Raw genomic sequence first — 13,463 nt, 5'->3', positions numbered from 1 at the left:
AGTGAATGGCTGATACACAACAAATACTAGAAATGCTTGTCTGATAAAGTGGAATTTGCATCATTGTTTGATCAGTTAAAAAAAATCTGGCACACTTTCTGATTTTACTACATACTGGATTCAATATAATTCGTTCAAATAAAAGTCACTGCTACCTGCAGTACATGAATGCACCACACATATCATTAAGAGATAATAATGATAATATTAATTCCTACAAATGACTATCTATACCACATATATAATGCCACAGTTTAATAGTGAATAGTAAAGGCTGTTGCTAAATATTTTTCATTACAATTTCATTCATTCAACTCACGAGCAGGAAGAAAGCATTTCATTTTTGAAAAGGCTGGTTTATCTTTGAAGTTGCACTGAATGAGCTCAGAAGAAGCTGTCACGTGCAGTGACAACATGACATTGGCTGTTAGAAAAAGGACAGGGAGAGGATTGTTACCTTTAGAATGGAAAGAAATAAGACAGTCACAAATGGGCCAGTTCTCTACAGGTTCATTCAGGATGATATCTTCGGACATAATGACTACAGTGATGTAATCAAACTTGCACAGGCGCTCCAAGATCTGTGTCATGGGCTTAGACTTGGACTTTTTGGTCATGGCACAAATTCCCACCACAATCTGACGTTCAGGAGGCTAGAATAAAAACAGACAGTTTTTTATTTATCATTAAAAAAAAATATTCATTTTTGAAAGTGTAAACAATGAGAAAATATAAACCCAATAGAGGATTTATATCTTATACCGCAAATGTCTGGGGTCATCATATGTACAGACAATGCTAAAGAATACAAATGCACATCACAGATACAATAGTGTACAAATAGGGATGTTGGTCAGCAGATGACAATTAAGATGTTTAGCCTTTTATTCCTACACCTAGGGCTCTGTAAACTCATATGGGAAGAACCCAGTCTCCCTTGTTGTGCCTATTTACTATAGTTTCTGTGAATGTTTGTCAGGTGTAAACATTTAAGAGTGTATCCTTCTATATTGCAGAGAATAATAATAAATAATAACAACAACGTTCATAAAAATTACAAAATAATGTGTCTGATTTGTCATGATTATTTATCATTTATCTATTTTCAGCAAACACCATGGCATGACTAAGGCCTCAAGGCTTCAGTGGAGAAAATATTGCAAATGTAAAAGACCCGCAAACACAGTTATATCTAATGCGTGTATGATATAAGAGAAAAAACATGCTACAAGAATAAGTAAAAGGTTGTTTGTCACTGGCAGCTGGTTTCCCACAAGGTCTCCCAAAAAAATTCTAAATCTACAACTAGGTCATAACAATTGCAAAAGTTACATAAGAAAACAAAGTAGAAGGAAAATTAGCACAAAGAAAGCTGAATTCTGTGCAATAAAATAAAAATGCTGCCCAATCCCCCAAAAATATATACATACCGTGTTTCCCCGAAAGTAAGACATACCCCGAAAGTAAGACATACCCCGAAAGTAAGACATACCCCGAAAGTAAGACATACCCCGAAAGTAAGACATACCCCGAAAGTAAGACATACCCCGAAAGTAAGACATACCCCGAAAGTAAGACATACCCCGAAAGTAAGACATACCCCGAAAGTAAGACATACCCCGAAAGTAAGACATACCCCGAAAGTAAGACATACCCCGAAAGTAAGACATACCCCGAAAGTAAGACATACCCCGAAAGTAAGACATACCCCGAAAGTAAGACATCCCCCGAAAATAAGACCTAGTGTCTTATTTCGTGCAAAAAAAAAATAAGACACTGTCTTATTTTCGGGGAAACACGGTAGGTGTGTTTTGGGGTTTTAGTTTAAATTCAGAGTAGAATTTTTTTTACCTGCATATTTCTGTATATATTACCAGAATCCCTGAAGATCTTCAGCACACTGTGGATGCCGTGGGAGAGGTAAATCAGAAAGTGCTCCCATCTACAGCAAATAAGTGAAGCTGGGTGGGGAAAGACGGATGTGCTTAACTTAAAGTGACACTAAACTCAGAAGTTAAACCTTAAAAATGCATTCAAGTATCTTAACTATTAACAAAAATGTATCTTATTTGTATATCACTCGGCTGTAGATCCTCAAATCATCTCTGAATTCATACTGACACTGTCCTCCCTTCTGGGGGGTGGCTACTATTGTTCCCCATGGTCCCTGTGTGTGATGTAAAGTAACCATCGCTCCAAGGTCACTCCTGTGATGGACTACAATCTCACGTTTAGTTTACTAATTTGTATTGAGATTGTATTCCATCACGGGAGCGAGCTTGGAGCGGTGACTACTTTACAACACCCACAGGGGCCATGGGGAACAAAAGTAGCCATCCTCCAGAAGGAAGGACAGTGTCAGCATGAATTCAGAGATGATTTGAGGATCTACAGCCAAATGATACACACAAAAAATACATTTGTGTTAATAGTTAAGGTACTTGAATGCATTTAAGATTTAACTCCTGAGTTTAGTGTCACTTTAAAGGAAACTCTTGCACTAGGTAGTGATGATGTACTGACCTCAGCACTTCCTGGAGAAAGCTGAGAAGCAGGGCAAGTAGCAGGTCGGTCACCCAGCACATTTGCAAGCTGCAGTAGTGACTGGATGCCATAACAGGAAATGGCTTAGGAGAAGTTGATCTCAAAGCTAAACATTTTCACCTTTTGCCATAAAAAACATTTGCATTGGGACACTTACGTGGGGACACCTTGCATGTATCGTGCTTTATTCTTTTGTGCACAGAGTGCAGCTTTAATTTTACTAACCTTCCAGAAAGCCTTCATTTATTTTGTTTTCCTGTATGCACAAACATGTCCATAGACTGATTTAAATGAGCAAACAGGCAAATATTCGATTGTCTCACTGATGCACATTAATACTGTTAATCTGAGTAATTCAATGGCATAGAGGTGATGTGGTTATTGAGATTTATTGAGCCAGTAAGTACAACTGTTTGTATCCATGTTACATTTTATGCTATGTGGTATAAATGTCTACAGAAACGTGGGCCGCTTCCTGTGCCATTGTGTGTCTCCTTGTTGATGTGGTCGCTCACTTGACAAGACAAATGAAATGCATTTGTGGTGAAGTATGTTGGAGCGCTCTGATGAGAAAGCATGTCAAATATGACGCAGCAGGTTTTTTTTTTAAATGTTGCGTTTATTGGCCAAACAATAATCAGACAGAAACTCAGTGGCTTTTTTAAAATAGTAAATGACAGCAACAGGAGTGGGCTGTCGTATAAAGGTACCCAGACATATAAGATGATTAAGATCCAGTGCAGACAAACAATCAGTTCAGCTCACCAAGTATGGGACACGCCTGATCAGTACAGACACCTCAAGACCAACAAAGCTATATTGTTCCTCCAAGATAAGAAAGGCCAGGGTGTCTGCGCACTAAGTAAACATGTTTGCTTGGTAGTAGTGAGTAAGCCTGATTATGTATGCATATCAGTGCTCTTCCAAAGATTAAAATTAGAATTAGTGTATACAATTCTGACAGAGTAATCAGAATTTCACATGGATTGTACACAGACAATCCATGTGAGAGCTCCGCTCCATATACCTGTAATGTGTAACCTTTACCTGTAATGACAAATCCATTTTATCTCGAAGGAGTCGTCTATTACCCAGTGTGGAAGCCAACGACTGTAACATCTCTTATAACACAAAAATATGTGCCAAGTGTCTTAAAAAGTCCTGGGAAGTCCTTGAGCTATGTTGTATGAATGTAACACTCAAGCAGTCACCCCAAGCAGCTCTCTAGTAGAAAATCCCTAGACTGGCACATTGCTAACAATTTAATCTGTCAACACTAGTCTTGTTCTTCTTTTGAAATGGTAAACCAGAGGCCAAAGTCCAATATTTCTGCTTAATCCATCTGTTTTGTTATCTAACATGCCAGTGAAACCAACACATGGTATTTCTAATCTACATAAAGGAGTCTTTAATTTAGATGAAAGCAATCAATCTGCTAGATTACATTTCTGAAGTGGCCAAATGCTCCTCCACAGGGATGGAGTACAAATATAATCTTACGTAAAGTAAAGTGCATCTATAACCAAAACGTATTTTTGTAGTTTTGGATAGAATGGAGAAAGGTTAGAACCCCTATCAGGTTTTACTGCAATCCGGGGCTCCATTAGAGAGATTTCCCATTACTTTCCATTCTGGGGACAATGTTTTACGAGACTGAAAGTGAGGTAAAATACTTAAAGCTGAACTCTGGGATAGTTCTAAATGTGTTGCCCTTTACTTACTGACCCCAAGTACATTAACAATGTGCATTTGGTGACCATTATCACTGAACGTGAAAGAAAACCCCCAAATTTTGGGTTGTCAGAACAGAAATAGAGGAATCTTCCAATGAGGACACTAGTTCTGGTGACCCTACTGACCACCAGGGATTTCCCTTTATTTGGAGGGATTGACTCTCACTTCCTCTTGTGGCCTTAGGACAGGAAGTGAAGCAAAATTTCCACAAAATTTCCAGTGACAAAAAAAGCTGACAGGGTTATAACTAGGGATGCACTGATACCGATGCTGATATCGGTATCAGTGCCGATACTGACAATTTGGGCGAGTACTTATTCTGACCCTCACCCAAATTTTCCAATACTTACCCCGATACCAGAAATGCCGGTCAGAGGGGATTCCCTCTGACCAGCAGTGTCGCGAGGGAGCATGGAGCCAGCTTCCTGATTGGCTGACAAGCCGGCTTTACACTGCCTAGCGTAACTGGCAGTGTCATGAGGGTGCGTGAAGCCTGCTTTCCAGGCAATCAGGAAGCCAGGCGGTGGGTCATGACCTGCCACCCAGCTTCCTGATTGGCCGGGAAGCCGGGCCTATGCTACCTCGGGATGCCGGAAACAGTACATAGTATCGGTACTTGTACTCGATACTGAAAAACCAGTATCGGTGCATCCCTAGTTATAACCCTCCCTTACTCCATCAAAAACTAAAAAAAAAATATATTTGTTTCTGTTCTACTTTAAGTATTTGATGCCATTGCTAGCACACAAAAACAAACTTATGACTGGGCACCCAGTGGAGGAATCAAGGAAGTGTAAGAGAACATTTTTCTTCAGTGTGGAACAACTATAATTCCTGTCATCCAATGGGAACTGTAGAGAATGACCGTAAATGTAGGTAGGTGTTTTGGGTCAACAAGAGTAAATAGTACCGACCAGGATTCTCGTAGACCGTTAGTCATGGTGATAAATAATGGTGGGCAGGACAGACTAGGAGTCTGAGAATTCCAGGTCCTCCCACTACAGCCAGCAGCGATATCATTACATTGCCACTAGTAAACAACTACAATGGCATTGGGCATGTTAAAAGACCAGTGGGCGGGGAAGGAATGGACACTCCAACCTCAGTCTTATAATCAGAAAAGAAAGAACACAGAGGATAATGTTGCACGATTCAAAATGTTATGTTGCTTTGGCTGCAGGATATTATTCACAACAAATAACATATCTGTTAAAGGAGAACTATGGGGTTCTACTTTTTCTTTATTATTGCATTCCTTAGGCTAAAGGAGTAAATAGTGTAATTTACTCCTATAAGCCAAAATGCACCCTAAGCCTGTAAACCCTTCTTTAACATGCTGGGCGGGGCTAAGTGCCGCAATGTGGGGAGATCCCGACAATACTGTCGGGATCCTCCCCAATGATCTACGCCACTGTGACTGTCAGTGATCGGTGAGAGCTGTTGCGCGACCACGAATATATGGACATGCGCAGCAGCTCTCTCCTTACCTTCACGTCCCGTCGTCTGTGCCTGCTTCCAGACACGCTGTGGTGTAGCCTTGCAACCCCCTCCCTCCTCTCCTTCATCTGCCCGCCTACTCCACGTGCTGTCTGCAGGGATCCCCAGTGACAAAATTCACCATATATGGAGTTGCTCATATGTAGTAAATGATGGAGAGAGAGAGGGCCTCTCTCTCTCCATCATTTACCACATATGAGCAACTCCATATATGGTGAATTTTGTCACTGGGGATCCCTTCTGATCGGATGCTTGCCAGTCTTCATCGATCTCCAGTGACATCATTCACCATATATGGAGTTGCTCATATGTGATAAATGCTGAAGAGAGAGCCCTCTTTCCCCTCTCTCTTCAGCGATCCACAGTGATTCTAGGATATCAGCATTGAGGGAGAGAGAGGGAGAGAGAGAGAGAGGGAGAGAGAGGGAGAGAGAGGGAGAGAGAGAGAGAGAGAGAGCCCTGTGTCTTTATTCATCATTTACCACATATGGGCAAGTCCATATATGGTGAATGATGTCACTATGGATCCCTGCAGACTGGCAAGCCTCCGATCAGCAGGGATCCCCAGCGACATGATAATTCAACATATATGGACTTGCTCATATGTGGTAAATGATGGAGAGGGGGCTCTTTCCCCTCTCTCTCCCCCTGCCCTGTGTCATGCTGACATCCAGATCGCTGATGAGAGAAGGGAAATAGCACTGAAAGGGAGGCTGAGTCAGCAGTTCCCTTCTAACCATCTATTGCTGCTGCCTTTTCACTTGAGACTCCGCCTCCCGCTCCCAAATGCCAGCGTGCACGCTCTGACAAAACACAGCTGTGCACGATGAGAGGAAGCGCGGCCACAGCAGAAGGAGAATTTGGAAAAAAAAAGCTGAGGGCGGGCTGGAACAACTGTTAACGCCCCCTAAGTGGAAAGGAGCTTGGAGCAGGGCAGGAGGTGGCCGTTTCCTGTGGGTTTTGATGACTTTATCTGTGATGTGCTGTGACTTCAGAAAAAAGGAAGAATGCTAATATAATAAAAAGGTAGGGAGTATTTTTATTTGCCCTCAGGTCATAATTCTCCTTTAAATGCAAGAGATGAACTTCACAATTATGCTTTAAAGTTTCTGCCTAAAGTTCATCTTTTAAAAAAAAAACTAAAAAAAAAAAAAAACTAAAAACGTTAGAGAGACTTCCCCTTGCTTCCTGTCCTGGGGTCAACCTTTTTAGGAAACAGGAAGTGATGGAATGTCTCCAATGGAGCCTCCGACTGCAGTAAAACCTGTTCTAATCTTTCCCCACTTTATCCAAAAATAAGGTTTTTGGTGTAGATACACTTTAAAGTTACCCTGTCACATGTCTGGGAAATTCTAATATAACAATGATGAATAATAACATAAGCAAAGGTTAAAGCCCAACTCAAGCCTAGGCTTGATGCAAAACCAGTTCACAGGAGTTCACCCGAGCCTGTGCAAAGCTGTCACTGGCGCACCCCTCACCTGGCTCACTCAGTTGCAGCCGGGACATTCTAAGCCCTGCATCTACACATCAAATTATGTATTTATGTAAATAACAACTTAACAAATGCAGTCATCTTTTCCCTAGTGTAGAGTCTAAGGCCCTTAGCACTAGATCAAAAAGAGATATATATTTTAACAAAGACATCTTCCCACCCATTATGAAGGGCAGATCCCCTCAATATTCATCACAACACAGGTCTGTGCACAATCCGCATAATAAGATAAAACTGCTGCCACTCATGCGGTCCCCAAGGTCGGCATTTATCTAATCGGTAAACACAGACCACAGAGATTCATCATTGCAAGGTGTAAAGATGCACATATGTACCTGATTTGACTAGAAGCAGCAGGTTAAAGGACTCAATTTAGCCCTCATTCACACGGGTAACGAGCGGCCCGTACAGATCTGTGCTGCGTGCACGGCCGCATCGTGTAGCTCCCGGGAAGGACAGTGCTGCCTTTGATTTGTAAGGAGCAGCCTGTCCTTCTCTATGGGAGTACGCCGCCTTACGCTGCTGCACTTCCGTCCGGGTGTCCGTACTCGTACGCTGACAGGATGGATTCTGTATGCGTCCGAGGAGGGACACCCGCACCCGTACGTACGTGCAGGTCGGGCGAGCGTAGGGCGGCGTACTCCCATAGAGAAGGACAGGCTGCTGCGTACAAATCAAAAGGCAGCACCTGTCCTTCCCGGGAGCTACACGATGCGGCCGTGCACGGATCTGCATGGGACAGCCGTTACCCGTGTGAATGAGGGCTTATAGTTCATGTTTGACAGCAATTATCTGCTCAATCAGTTGGCACACGTGATACATAGTTTCTACAATGCTCAACCTCTGGGGAGTCAAATATGAAACCACAAATATCTCCTCAAATATGTCAGGTTTATGGTCCCGAGGTTTTAGCCCCCATTTACACCAAGGCAACAGCGTTTCAGTGCAGATTACGCACCTTTTTTTACCCACCACGCATTTCCACATGTATACTAAGTCGCACGTCTTTTGTAAGCAGATCTGTGGCACATCGATGTAAATGGGAAACACGTGCAAAGGCGTTTTCTATTGAGTCTACGGGGACAAATTGCATTGATCTGCTCAGGAAAAAGCTCATGCAGGTTTTCCCGCACCAGGCGTTTTTTTTTTACGTGCGCCTCTATGCTTAGGTGTGAACGGGGGCTATAGGAATGTATGGTATTTTTTTGCTGTGCGTTTAAGAGCGCTCAAATACGTGCGACAAAACGCCACAGTGTGAACGGAGCCTTAGGCTTTGCATATGCACCACCAAACTTGTACTAGTGTACTCTAAGCTAGGCTATATGTGGAGGTCACCCAGAAGACATCTAAAAGCAGATTAGAATACACTTCAATGATGCAAAATGCACTAGAGATACAAACAAACACTCAAGAAAGAAGAACACAGGTACTCCTATTTTCATCCTCCTTTGGTTTATAGTAAGTCCAATGTAATATCTGAGACTTCAGCAAAAGGATTTTTCCAATAAAATTGCCAACTGCACCATACCTCTTGCATGGACAGGTGATGTCTAAAGCTGGCCATACACCTTACAATTATCTGCAGATTTTCTGTGTTTAGATGGAAAAAGTGCAACAGATTGGCCCAGGTGGAGATTACTCCATCCACACAGCAAGCCCTGGTTCACACCTGGGCGTTTTGCAGCGTGTTCCTGCACGCTGTAAAAAGCTCAACATGTGAAAACCAATGATTGTTTATGGGCATGGTTCCCACCTGGGCGTTTTACAGCACGTAGGAACGCGCTGTAAAACGCCCTGCGCCCAAAAGGAGTACAGGTGCTTCTTTGGGGCGTTTAGCCGCGCGTTGCCATTGGTATTCCCGAGTGTGGATCGGGGTTAACAAAGCGGTAACCGTGACCCACACTCTGGAATACAGCGTACGGGTCTTACCTTGTCCGCGATCCCCGCTGTGTTTGTCTTCGGCGGCTGCCGACTTCCGGGTTCCGTCCCTTGCGAGTGGCCGTGTCGCAGGGGGGCGGAGCCGGCGAAAAGTTAAAAAATTTTAAAAATAGAGAAAATAAAGGGGAAAAAATAAAATAAATCATACCGCCAGTGAAACACGCGTTTCACTGAACGAAAAAAACGAGCTGAAAAAAAAACGCTCAGGTGTGAACCCAGCCTAAGGCCTTGTTCACACCAAATGCAGAGCAGATCTGCATGAGTTTCTGCACACGCAGTGCAGTGGGTTGTGCCGCGTTTTTGATGCGTTCCGGGCCGTTTTTGGTTAAAAGAAAACAGTGCGTTCCAGGCGTTTGCATGCGTACCAGAGCAGCTCCAGAGCAGGTAAAATAGGGCCTGCTGCAGTTTTTTTTACCTGCTCTGGAACGGAACGCTGCCATGTGAACTGGATCTAAAAATACCATTTGGAATACGTTGGACGCAGTTTTGCTCCGGTCTGTAACTGCTCTGCTCCTGGAACGCGCTTGGTGTGAACAAGGCCTTAAGCGTAGATGGAGGAATCTGTTGCATCTTTTCCCATCTGACCACCGAAAATATGCAGATAATTGTTAAGGTGTATGGGCAGCTTAACAAAGGTTGCAAGAAAAAATTGCACAGCCAGACAGCTGACATACTTATTTCTTGGTCCAGCAATGCAGCTCCCTATGTCACTTTATTGACTCCTTGCACAAAGAATGAACACCTTCACCTCTCTCTAATTAGCTTTAAATCGATGTCAGATGAGCAACTCCGATGCGAACAATCCTGCCGCTGGTGATTTGTTGAAATCGTCAGCAGCAGGATTGCTAAAGGTGCCCATACACCTTACGACCATCGCAAGACTTTTGTCTTGCGATGGTCGTATGCTTCTTGAAAGCCCGTACGATCTGCCCACCTTGGACGGGCAGATCGTACTTGCGATCATCGAAAGCCCGCCCCGCTGAGGGGCGGGCTTCCGATGACGGCAATGCAGAACGGGCAGTGTGCGCGTGCGCACACCGGCCCGTTCCGCAGCTATCGGGCGAGCAGGCTAGAAACCCGCCGAGAATCGTACGATTCTCGGCGGGTTTTCGAACATGTTGGCTCGACAAAAGACGTGCGACCGTACAGTAGAAACGGTCGCACGTCTTAGTTCACACTGCTCGATTCTCGTACGATCGCGGGATTTCGCCCGATTCTCGTACGAGAATCGAGCAGTGTATGGGCACCTTTAGAGGCTGCCCATTTGTCCCTATGGAATCGCTTCCTCTGTAGCTGAGGCAGCGAGATGTCCGTCCCATTGCTAGCAATCAAGGTTCAGCAGCATTCGGGCCAGTGACAGTGTTGCATCATGCAGAGCCTGGTTACAGAGGGAACGATTCCATTAGGGACAAACAGGCAACCTCATCACAATCCTGCCGCTGGCGATATGTCTCTAGCAGCAAAATCGCCATCTGATATCAGCCTTACGCTGCCCATACACTGTGCGATTATCGCGATCGTAAGATAAATCGCAAAGTGTGGCCGGTGTGCGCACGCGCACACTGCCCGTTCAGCATTGCGGTCATCGCAAGCCCGCCCCTCGGGGGGGCGGGCTTGCGATGATCGCAAGTACGATCTGCCTGTCCAAGATAGGCAGATCGTACGTTTTTTTAATTACGTTACAACCATCGCAAGACTAAGGTCTTGCGATGGTTGTAAAGTGTATGGCCACCTTTATGCTGCCCATACACTAAGAGATTTTTGTCTGGTTCTTGATGAACTGGCCGAAATTCACACAGTGGGTGCCGCTGTCAACACCCTTTTGGCCGGCATCCCTCGATCAGCTGATCGAAGGAGGCAGTTGGAAAATATTCAAACGAACAGAGCCAGTAGCTAATGAGCTGCCGGCCCTGCTCGGGTATTCTGACAGTGGCTGCTGTCTGAATAAATTGAAGACAGCGGGAGATTCCTCAATCAATGCGCATAAGCGTTGATGGAGGAATCCGTTATATTGTCTTTGTTCAGCCTGCACTTTGAACGAAGAAAATATTACAGTATATGGCCAGCTTTAGTGATCTGGGAAGCAGTAAACTGAATCAGGAAGTAAAGACACAAGCAAGTAAAGTAGTAGCAGCTGGCTTTGCAGTGTGAAAAGGGATTAAGACAAAGAAAAAAAAAAATTCCACTATCAGGCACACTTTTCAATTAAATAAATATGCTAAAGTTGCTGCCGGACAAAAATTCAGGCAAATGGATGTGCTCAGTTCTGTAAAATCAAGAACAGAACTGAAAATATCAGAATTTTAACAATATGGTCAAGTATGATCAGATGAAAATGCATGGCGTAGTTCTTCAATCAGCGTGAAACACTGCAATTCAATTACTTCTGTATTTATATTAGACAAAAATGATAATTTGCAAGAAATCTGAACATATTTAAAAGGACCACTAGACCCAAAACAAAGAAATGGCACACTTTACAGCAACCTATTGCTGCAACGTGCAAGTTGCCACTGAACACAAAAAGAGGCAACAAAACAACAGCTTTTCATTTGCTTTTAGGAAATTCACAATAATGGCACCTGACATGCCATCTCAGCATTAAATACCTTCTTTACTGCTTGCAGAGTGTCCATTAATGTTGTTTCAAAGGCCTCATTCACACTGCAACGCATATCTGCGCGCATGTGCGTATTGTACCATATGCAAATAAATGGCTCTGTACACATAGCCGCGTATGGAGCCGTATATTTGCGTAGCGTAAAAATGAGCAAAAACAGAATGGAACAGAGATGCGTTCGGTCAGCATATTTCTGCGTATTTACTCGTGTTTGCGTGCATATACGCACGTACAGTTCATTAACATTTCTATTACAAATGATGCATTCTGGGATTGCAAATAGGGCACGCATATACGCAATATACAATTTTGTTCTTGCGTTGTGTGTGAATGAGGCCTTACAAATAAACCAGCTCATGTTTTTCTTTAATCCGGACATAGTGGCCCTTAATATAAAGCCTTCCTCATGTTCAGATGTTAAAAAAGGATTGCATTCCTTACCGCATCTTCCTCATCCTCATCTTCCTCTTCTTCATAGAAATCAACCTCGTTAGGATTCATGTTTGATTCCAGGAAGTCTGTCTCATCATCTCGGGCACCAACAAAAAATCTGGGTGTCGAGCTGTTGCCCTCGCAGGGTGGGGTCAGGGATGACATCACAAACTACTGGGCCTAACATCACGCTTCGGAACCATCACGTAAAAATCAGAGAGATCTTGAGGAAAGAAGGAGACACTTCGAAGGCCTCCAGGTTCAATACAAAAAAGGTTTCACAGCAGCCAAGAAAAACAGGTACAGTAGAGAGATGCAAAAAAAAAAAAAAATCTATCTACAAAAACGAGCAACTTTATCAGGATGCTCTATAAACCCATACATCTTCTTTAATCAACAGTCATTCAGAGTTTACTGTGATCTCATTCTAGTCCTAAAAATCAGAATGCAGGAACACCAGCGTGAGAGGCTGTCCTAAAAATCAGAATGCAGGAACACCAGCGTGAGAGGCTGTGAATGTTAAGCTGGTACTCTGCCACTTGGTCTTCTTGAGGCAGGGACCTAGAACAAACAAAATAATTTGTATTTAATCCAAGAGTGTTCAAACAAATGCTCTTGCCAGTACTGCTTATTCATCTTCAGACATTAGATTCCGTTATAAAACATGAATAAGAGGCAGACACATACAATACATTAAGACAGTGTATCCCAATGAGAAGGAAATTAATCTTCATCTATACGTGTGAAAAAAAAACATTGTTCCCTATTCTTAAAGCAGGGCTTACCAAACACAGCATGTCCAGCCAAGAGTTTGTTAAACTGATCATCAGTAAACAGTCATTGTGCAGAGCACAAACACAGAGCACTCAAGGAGAACAGAGGTGAGATAAAGTTCTGCCTCTTTGGTAACCTATGACTTGTATTGCTCATTGCTCCACCCATGCAAGACAGCTGTCTCAGCACTTCACAAGAGAAGAGAACAAGCTCCAAGCTGTTACATTAGAAATTCAGTGTCTAATGTTTCCTACATAGTTCAAGCAGTGACACTTTCTGTGCATCTCACCCATCCCACGTTCTTCAGCAGGTTCATTTATATATATGTATATATAGCCTTATTGGTATAGCTAGCTAAAAGCAACATTCAAACACTGTTTAAAAATGCTCCTTTTTTGGGGGTGAAAACAATCCAACAATAAGCAGTTG

The 13,463-nt window shown here is 43.2% G+C and overlaps 1 protein-coding gene across 2 annotated transcripts in view; it reads right to left on the bottom strand.

The window, feature by feature from the left end:
• The window catches only part of PPIP5K1 (diphosphoinositol pentakisphosphate kinase 1), a 113,818-nt gene extending 101,106 nt beyond the window's left edge, over window positions 1-12,712 (bottom strand). For both annotated transcript variants that reach the window (XM_018566915.1, XM_018566916.1), the window contains exons 1-2: window positions 12,270-12,712; window positions 458-653 (exon numbers count right to left, since the gene is read on the bottom strand). In XM_018566915.1, the coding sequence (XP_018422417.1) occupies window positions 458-653; window positions 12,270-12,425 (352 nt within the window). In that variant the 5' untranslated portion in view covers window positions 12,426-12,712. The remainder of the gene's footprint in view (window positions 1-457; window positions 654-12,269) is intronic.
• Between the last annotated feature and the right edge of the window lie 751 nt (window positions 12,713-13,463).

Source organism: Nanorana parkeri, unplaced genomic scaffold, assembly GCF_000935625.1.
Source record: "Nanorana parkeri isolate BGI_ZX_2015 unplaced genomic scaffold, ASM93562v1 scaffold987, whole genome shotgun sequence".
Classification (NCBI taxonomy): domain Eukaryota; kingdom Metazoa; phylum Chordata; class Amphibia; order Anura; family Dicroglossidae; genus Nanorana; species Nanorana parkeri.
This window is presented reverse-complemented; position numbering and strand designations above follow the sequence as displayed.